At 34.7% G+C, this 10000-nt stretch overlaps 1 protein-coding gene across 1 annotated transcript in view; it reads left to right on the forward strand.

Annotated features, from left to right (window-relative positions):
- Nucleotides 1–10000, forward strand: part of LOC125047832 (eukaryotic translation initiation factor 3 subunit L-like) — a 12296-nt gene that overhangs the window by 679 nt on the left and 1617 nt on the right. The window contains exons 2-9 of the mRNA XM_047646339.1: nucleotides 2271–2452; nucleotides 2827–3053; nucleotides 3705–3934; nucleotides 4978–5118; nucleotides 6523–6735; nucleotides 7124–7243; nucleotides 8091–8219; nucleotides 8902–9120. Of these exons, the coding sequence (XP_047502295.1) occupies nucleotides 2271–2452; nucleotides 2827–3053; nucleotides 3705–3934; nucleotides 4978–5118; nucleotides 6523–6735; nucleotides 7124–7243; nucleotides 8091–8219; nucleotides 8902–9120 (1461 nt within the window). The remainder of the gene's footprint in view (nucleotides 1–2270; nucleotides 2453–2826; nucleotides 3054–3704; nucleotides 3935–4977; nucleotides 5119–6522; nucleotides 6736–7123; nucleotides 7244–8090; nucleotides 8220–8901; nucleotides 9121–10000) is intronic.

A 10000-nucleotide genomic window follows, 5' to 3' on the forward strand; every position in this document is an offset into this window, starting at 1 on the left:
CAGGCACAGCTGCTGTGGCCTCATATGTAATGAAATGGCTGACTCTGCAGGGTGCATTGCTCTTGTTAACAAATACTGTATTTTATTTCTTCATTCCTGAACCATCACCGTAACAATGAAATGTATATGGTATAAATGGCATGATGAATTCTGCAATATCTGTTTATATGGCAGATAGAAAGTTAAATATATACTCATTATGAATTATTAATTGTAGAGAGATAGCAGAGAGAGAGAGGATAGAATGCCATTAAGCATTGTACAGTCATTGCAATTGCTCTTTGCAGTTTTTGTTTGAACTCTTTATACATTAATATTGTATTGCCTTCTGCATATGAATTGTTTTTGTTCTGGTTATAGTTTCACCCAACAATTTTCTGCTATGCCTTATGCTTTACTGGTAATGCATATAGTGCTGTGATTGAATGTGTACCTCTTTCCCATTGCTAATAAGTATTTTCATTATGCCTACCCCTCCTCCCAGTGATGTTTGGTGACCTGTGGGATATAATTTTTTTGTTGTTGTTTTGCTCTTGTTTCAAAAAAATTTCCATGTATGACAATCAGGATTACAGTAAAAAGAAGTGTATGGATACCTTGATTATAACTTAAACTTTTCATCTATGGCCAAAGGTGCACAAATAAAAAAATAAAGAAGATACAGGACAGTCCCCATCATTTTCGAAAGTCCCCATCGTGTTTACCTTGCAAGGATCAAAACAAAATTCCTGTAATCTATCATGTATTACTATGGACTTGTGAGAATTATTATTTTGTAATCACCAGTGTCTGTTTTTCTGGGTTCATGTTTGTCATTCATTCTTTTAGTTCTACTACTTCTTCTTCATGTTTTGGTTATTATTTATGCTATTCTGTACAATAACCTTCTGCGCATACGTGTTTTGTGATGCAGTTGTATTTATTGTATTACGATAGGGGATTTGGATTATGTGTAGTCCCGTAGATTTTTACCAAATGGTGGGTTTGATTGGGTAGAGTTTCATGAGGCGATTTTAATTTTTTTTTTTGTGCTTATTTTACATATTTCATGCCTTCCCCTGCTATCGGGACTTATCTAATCACATCAAGATTGTTTGGTGGTGAATGCAATGGAAATGATCGTCAGAGTTGTTCACATCACACAGAAATAAATCTGATGATATAAGTATTGTCCGAGATAGTAAAAAAAATTAACCCATGTTTCTTGGGTGGGGGAGCATTAAGTTGTGCTGTATGCATTTCATACAAGGTTGTCAATGAACAAAATCATATTAGAAAATCAATGAAAAAGGCAAACATTACACTTTTAGCAGCAGCGTCAGGAACAGTGGACAGGTGTAGGTTAGTGTTGCTAACAATCTGCTCCCTTTCTGGCTGTATCCACTACATTTAACCTAACCTAACCTTACCAAACTTTTCATCACTGTTCCTTCGTGTTCCTTACAATACTTCACTGTATCTTACCTAACTGTACCCTACCCTACCGTATCTTACCTTACATATGTACTTTTACATTTTCTTTTAACTTTTACATTTTCTTTTTACCTTTTCCTTTTACCTTTTTCTTTTACCTTTTCCTTTTACCTTTTCCTTTTACCTTTTTCCTTATCCTTTACTTTTATGAAATTAAAGCAGTTTTCAAATAATCAACTCCAATGATGCAGTGGATTGTTAGCAACACTGCCAACCTCCCCATGTTCTTGCTCCAGCTCCAAAAATGTGTTATGCACCTCTTCGTTGATTTTTGTTTGTGTTTTTTGTTGAATTTTAACCACATATGAAATGGGTAGAACGGGCTTTCATGCTCCCCCAACCAAAAAAACAAAAAACCTTATATTGCATAGGTTCCCATAAGATCATTAGGGATGAGGGGTAGACATAACTAGAGAGCTAGACAGTTGCGATGAGAGTGGTACATGGTCAATCAAAGCGTTACATGCATCACTAAAAAATAAAAGGGATGTCAAAAATGCATTACCTTGTAAAATTGCATGTAGTATCCATTATCTCCAAAATATTTTAGTGATGTAAAGGGATGTTGTAAAAGGATTAATTAGCTTGTCTAAAGAAACATTTGAAAAAATGCATGATGAAACTAGAAAAAGTACAGGATGAAACACCCAGAGAAGAAAGAAATAAAACTTCTTTTCTTGGTCAGCTGATGTGTGGTTCTCCATTATAGTACTGGGATGCACTTTTATAATATTCAGACAATTTTATTTCTAAGCATTTGGTGTATTATACTGTATTTATAATGGTTTTCATTTCAGTATGAAAGTTATCCCCTCGAGACAACCGAGAACTTCCAGTATGCCGACAGGTTAGAGGAGTTTGGTGACCGAAGCCACTATCCAACCTACTCCATACCTGAAGAGGTCAAGAAATACATTACTTATTTCAGGGATGCAATAAGGGATGGCAATGTCTATGACGTCCCTCCTCTTTATGTTGAGTAAGTTCTTGACTTTATTTTGTAGTTGTTGAGGAAGTCGCAATACCCTCAGAGACTAAATTACTTCATCCAACAACCTTAATGGTAAAATACACCATGCAATTGCTGTATTTCCCAAGCTGTGGGCTCCACCTATGGACCCCCACTTGATTGCCATGTGTCCACACAGTATTAATCTCAACCTATATTCTTAATTTCTGTTGTTATTCTTTGCCTGTGCTGATTAACTCATATATCATAAGTGTAGTTTTTTCCTCTCTTTATGACAATGTTGTCATTTTGTAGATGTCCCTTTTTTCTTTTGATGACATATTTTGCCAAGATATACAATTTTAAACATAATACAGTCCTTCATTAGTTGCTTGTACCCACAGCTTTAACCGCTTAACCGAGGAGTACTACAAGACACAGTCATGGCCCGATGTTGAGGACCTGTATGGCAACAAGCTGGTTGAGCAAGAAGGTCGGGATGACATCTTCCTTATCCTCTACCGAGAGTTATACTATCGGCACATTTATGCTCGAGTGCCAGGAGGCCCTACCATCCCACAGCGGTTTGAGTCCTACTATAACTATTGCAATCTCTTCAATTACATTCTCAGTAAGTTGTGTGTGTGGGGGGAGGGGGTCTGTGTTTCACATATTTGTTTAACCCAATGCCGACAGGCATGGAATGCATGTACATGCCGTGCCCCCTTGTAAGTTTACTTGTTTAATTGTTTTTACACATAGATGACTACATTTGTACTAAGTCACCAGTGAGCCAATTACGAGTATTATATTTTACGCTCTCTAATTTTGCTGTTACTAATGCTTATAACATTGTAGTAATTATAATGTTTATGATAAAAATAACACTGTCAATATTCATAGCACTAGTAAAAAATAAATTTTTCCCGCCAATTCAAGGAAAGGTGAAATTAGGTAAGGTCACAAGGTCTACTAATTGACTTCTTTGTGGCTAAGCACTAGCAGAGCCATCTATGTGCAGAGACATTTCACAGAAATATAAAATATGAGCACAGCCTATTATGTTTGTTTCTGAGCTTGGTTTTTCATCATGTACCACACCTTTATTTTATTATTTCCATTTGTTATACAATGAAAGAGTTTGATACTCTTTCATTCCAAATTAAACATTTTTAACATTTTAGTTTTAGTAGACTCTGCCAAGATTTTTTAAAAAGTCAGTCAGTGATTCATCTGCTCATCTGCATTATTTATTATTATTAAAATATCTTTATCTCAACAGGTGCAGAGACTCCAGTGCCTCTAGAATTACCCAATCAATGGCTCTGGGAAATCATTGATGAGTTCATTTACCAGTTCCAGTCCTTCTCCCAGTTTCGTTCCAAGCTTGGCAAGAAGAGTGAACCTGAGATTGAAATGCTGAAGGAATCTCCCAAGATATGGAATGTTCACTCTGTTCTGAATGTTCTTCACTGCTTAGTTGATAAGTCTAACATCAATAGGCAGCTTGAGGTGAGGTTGAATGACTGGTAAATGGAGAGGATTTAACTTGGTTGATTAAGCAAATAAGATAATAGATTATATTTTACATTTTTCGTCCTAGATTTTTTTTATGTACTATTGTTGATGTTTATGGGTTAGATCTAGTGTTTTCACATTTACAGCCGGAAGGATTTTTCAAACTTGATAAGAAAATTAATCCGTTAGCTTTTTGTTTGCAAAAACATTTATATTAATTTAGTGCAGTTGGCTAATATAGTCCTGCTGTATTTTTGTCAGCTTACAACACTTATTCATGTAATACTAAGCATACATTCATTTTTAGTCTGTTGAACTAATCCAGGAATGAGCTTAGCATTCTTAGGGGAAGCAAAAATAAGTGTGAGTTTTATACTTTGTCTAATATGAAACGTTTTTCATATTCATTCCAGAGCTAGATTTACTTACAGAAATATAAGAATATGATGCAAATTTATGGGATATTTATATCCAGAGCATTCCAAGTCAGTACTACATTAATTGACAACAATGCAATACCTAGATTTCTGAGGGAATGTGCAAATTTACAATATTTTGCAGTAACCCAACCCCCCTAAAAAATTTCAGGTTTGGGAAGCATTAGAAGGCTTTTTGAATAGTAAGATTTTAAAATGGCAGATATCTTCAAAATACCAAAATTCACATTTTTAACCCAATGGCGCCGGGTATAGCAAATTAAAAAAACCTCTACGCTCTGGCGAACGGCGGCAGCGCGCCGACTCTGAGCGCGTGATATCGGTCCATCAAGCCGAATCATTGCCTCGGGGCGTTTTGGCGCGGCGCCGCTGCGGACAGCCGCACGCCTCACATCGTGCGTATTGTTATGACGGCGATAGCCGTGACCTGTCGCCATTGGGTTAACACAAGACAGTCCATTGATGTCAAGCCTCCAAGTGTGGTACTAGTCTTCTATTTTTCTTCCTTTTTCTCTCCTTCTCTTTCTGTAGCACATTGTCTTTCTCCTTTTTTTGCTTGAACTAATGGATGGTCTCAAAAACTCCACTTTCCATTGTCAGGTGTACACAACAGGTGGAGACCCAGACAGTGTTGCAGGGGAATTTGGCCGTCACCCGCTCTACAAGATGTTGGGCTACTTCTCCCTGATTGGACTCCTGAGGCTTCACTCTCTTCTTGGGGACTATTACCAAGCTATTAAGGTGAGTTATCATTGTAATGTGCGTATATATGCATTTGTGTATGTATGAAATGTACATGTATATGTATGGGTGTATTTGTGTATGTACATGTTTATGTATGTGTATGTGTATGAATATGTATGTGTATATATGTGTCTGTGTTGTATGTGCATGCATGCATACATGTGTACGTGTATGTGTATGTGTGCATGTTGAATGTGTGGATATATATATATATATATATAATATATATAATATATATATATATATATATATATATATATATATATATATATATATATATATATATATATATATATATATATATATATATATATATTTATATATATTTATATATTTATATATATTTATATATTTATATATATTTATATATATTTATATATATTTATATATATTTATATATATTTATATATATTTATATATATTTATATATATTTATATATATTTATATATATTATATATATATATATATATATATATATATATATATATATATATATATATATATATATATATATATATATATATATATATTGTACGTGCTTGTGTGTATTGTATGTGAGTGCATTTAAGATATCTATAAATAACAATATTATTTGGAATAATAATTTTAATACATGTTTATTTCCTGAAAGTTTAAGGAATGCAGTAAACAAGTGAGATAAAGTAGGCATAGTAATTGACTTCTTGATGTCAATGCACTTATGAGATTATCTGTGTATAAACAAAAATGATATAGCAGAACCAATGTGATTGATTTAAATGCCTGGCATCCGTAGATTAACACAATGCTGCTGGGAAAATGCTGTGCTCATTTTTTTTTTTTTTTTTTTTTTTTTTAATATCTTTGCACATAGATGGCTCTGCAAGTGCTTAGCTACAAAGGAGTCGATTAGTAAGACCTTGTGACCTTATCTGATTTCACCTTTTCTTGAATTGGTGGGAAAAACATTTTTTACAATAATGCTATGAATATCGAGTGTTATTTTTATTACAGACATTATAATTACTATAATGTTATTGAAATTAGTAACAGCAATTTAAGATAACATAAAATATTTTAAAAAATCAAGGTAAAGGGTAAACATAATTGGCTCATTGGTGACCTAGTAAGTGTAGCCATCTTTGTGTAAAAACAATTAGTAAAATAAACTCACAGTAGGCATGGCAATTATGTACATGTCATGCCTGACATTTGGGTTAATATGTAGTATATTTATATGTTTATGCATGTATTTATTTTTTTGCTTGTTTATTTATTAATTTTTTTTTTTACTCTGTGAAGTTTCTTTGGATCTGGAGGAGAGAGAGTGCATTTACTTAGCCATTTATGAAACTAAAAGTTGTGATAGTCATTGATAGGAAATACTATTTGCAGCAGTTTAAAGTTTATTCATGTTTCAGGTTTTGGAGAACATTGAATTGAATAAGAAGTCAATGTATTCGCGTGTGCCTGCCTGCCAGATCACCACATACTACTATGTTGGTTTTGCATATATGATGATGCGTAGGTATGCCGATGCCATCAGAACCTTCTCCAATATTCTTGTGTACATCCAGCGCACAAAGGCCATGTTCCAAACAAGGAACTACCAGAATGACCAGATTAATAAGCAGGTTTGTTTTTTCATGTTCGTTATTGTCACATATTCCTTGGAATGTAAAATTGACTATCGCCCAAAAAATTCAGAAGCATGCATTTGGTGAGATATTGGGGTAGCTAATGAAGAAAATGATTCTAAATGCAAGTGTCAGAAAACATTGGCAATGTTGCTGCTATAAGCAGCTCTAGATTTCACTTCAACATGATTGTCATTTGTCTTAGAAATAAAAAGTAATGCAGGATTGGAATTATTGGTCAGGAAGGCACCCTTCTCTCAGGTGTCTGCTGCAGTGTTTAGTTTTTGTTTGTTTACAGTTCTATTGAGAATCGGGATGTACAGTGGTTAACATTACAATGGTTTAATGAATCTGTGTCTTATCCTTATTTCTTTCTTTCTTGTAGACTGAGCAGATGTATATCCTTCTTGCCATCTGCATGGTGCTTCACCCCCAGAGAATAGACGAGGCAGTGCAGTCTTCATTGAGGGAGAAAACTCTTGCTGAGAAAATGTCTCGCATGTCTGTAAGTATCATCATTTGCTTTGTTGATGCTTCCTTTGTATAAGAGAGGCACATTGCTTTTTCATTGTTGTGTCCACGTAAATCCCCTTAGAAATACTCATGTATGTTAACCCAATGCTGCTGGGGAAAATGAACAAAAAATGAAGAAAATGCTGTGGCTATTTTCTATATTTTTTTTGTGAAATGTCTGCCCATAGATGGCTCTGTTAGTGCTTAGCCATAAAGGAATCAATTATTAGAACTTGTGACTGTGCCTGATTTTAAATGGCGGGAAAAATGTATTTTTTACTAGTGCTATGAATATCAATGGTGTTTTTTTTATTATAAAAATTATAATTATTAAAATGTTTTTTAACGTTAGTAACAGCAAAATAAGAGAACGTAAAATATTTTGTAAATCAAAGAAAAGGGTGAACGGGCGAGACTGGCAATACTCGTAACTGGCTCATTGGTGACTTAGTACAAGTGTAGCCATCTATGTGTAAAAATATCAAACAATTACTCACAGTGGGCATAGCACGTACGTACACGTCATACCCGTCGGCATTGGGTTAAAAGGACTGTGAAAGTAGACATATTTTAGTGTGACTTTATAATATCAGTCAAACATTTTGTGACTATGGAAATACAACCCTTTGTAGAATTGACTAGGTACTGTAGTATTTGTTATTCTGCTCATATTACCTGTGATTACAATGAATCAGATGGGTATGAATTATGAAAAAAAAAATCTTCATTTTATGGTGTATTGCTGTAAAATAAAGAAATATTGTATAGTCTATTATTGCTAAAAAGAAACCTTTTTAAGAAGATCTAAAATTTTCTTAACAATATTTTTTGCCCAACAGCGTAATGATACGGCAGAATTCACTGCCAGTTTCACCTTTGCGTGTCCCAAATTCTTGAGTCCTGTCCCGCCTCCATTTGATGCTGCCTCTGCCAACTACCATAAAGAACCCTTCCAACAGCAGCTGAAGGTAAGTGCATGTAAATTCTTTAATTTTTTTCATGTAAGTATGATATTATTTATTTTTAGCAGGGTAACTCACTGAAGGTAAATCACATTTAGAAACATATTGTATAATGACTTTGAATTACTCAGGAATGTTCTATGACAAATGTATGTCTGTAGTCAGTGCTTTAGTTCTATGTCATCAAAAATACAATTTCATATTTTTGCAGCATTTTGTATATAATAGTAGTGAACAGGAGATTTATAACTTTTATAACCCTTTGTACACGGGCATATGTACTGTCCACTGTGAAATTTGTTGCATACAGGTGGCTCCACAAGTGATCAGCCAACATACCCTTACCCAATTTCCCAATTCCTTGAATTTGGGAGATTGTTTTTTTCTGATGCCACTTAAACTTATAGTTATTATTGTTGACATTATAGTTATTATAATTATAATTATCAAAATACTAACAGTAATAAAATAAATATGTTTTTCAAAAATCAAGAAAAAGTCAAGCATTTAGTAGGTAGATAAGACTAGTAATTGGCTCCTTAGTGATTAAGTACTTATGGAGCCATGTATGTATAAAGATGATAAGAAAAAAGGGAAAAAAAGAAGAAAGAAAGAAAGAAACTGGATGTGGTATGTATTTGTTCCATCCCATCTACCACGTGTTTTTGACTATACTTCTTTTATGTAGGTTTTCTTGGATGAAGTACAGCAACAACAGCAAATCAGTGTGATGAGATCATATCTGAAGCTGTACACCACAATGCCCATGGAGAAGATGGCCACGTTCCAAGAGATGAGTGAAGATGATTTCCGCAATGCCCTCTTGTGTTTCAAGCACAAGATGCGCAACATGGTGTGGACAAAGGGCACCTCTGGACTGCAGGGAGACTTCCAAAGTGATTCTGAGGTGGGTGTAGGGTCAACCACTAATAGGATTTATGGGAGTATGATTAAAACTCTTCAGATTACCTTGTTCTTTTCATATAACAATTAAGTTCACACAGCATTGGATGCTATTAACTTGTTGCCACTGGTGGCATGTACGTATGTGCCATGACATGCCTGGACTATATTCTGGTGGCATGTGCATACATGAAGTGGTGTGCCAATCCTGTTTTCCAGTGGCATGTATGGTCATACCGTGCACACTATGGTGAAACACGATCCCCTGGCAGCTGGGCCTGGACCACTATGGATATCAGGAATCCACCCGGTGGCATTGGGTCAAGGAAAATGTGAACTGAAGAGGTGATCTGGAGAGTACTTTTTCCCTTATCTGTAATTTATGTGTTCATTAACTTTACCATAAGTATGACATAATTTTCCTCAAGGAAATATCTCTATAATAACTGTATTTGTAATACTATTAGTAAGACAGATTCTTGCTGCAGCCCTACTCACAATTTTGACAAAATACCTAATGTATTTGGTGCTTGGCCACAACTATAATTTTGGTGATTTGGTAGTATTAGATTTTTTTTTTTTTTTTCATGTGTTTCTGATACTCTAGTGTATCTGATACATTAATCCAACAGTGACAGGCATCTCACTGATGAGATGGCCAAAAAACATACAGCAGCTAGTGTCTCATGTACAAGACACTCATGTTCTTGATTTATACTTCATTACATTGCCCGCTGTGTTGCTTCACGCATGGGTACCCCAGCAGCAGATAGTTATTGCTGTAGCTATCACCTGGAATTTAGGGTATTTTTCATTCATAGTTACCCATTGTAGATGTAACCCATCTACAATGTGGCACAAAATACAGGCATTAGGCTTCAGTG

Source organism: Penaeus chinensis, chromosome 42 (assembly GCF_019202785.1).
Source record: "Penaeus chinensis breed Huanghai No. 1 chromosome 42, ASM1920278v2, whole genome shotgun sequence".
Taxonomy (NCBI): Eukaryota; Metazoa; Arthropoda; class Malacostraca; order Decapoda; family Penaeidae; genus Penaeus; species Penaeus chinensis.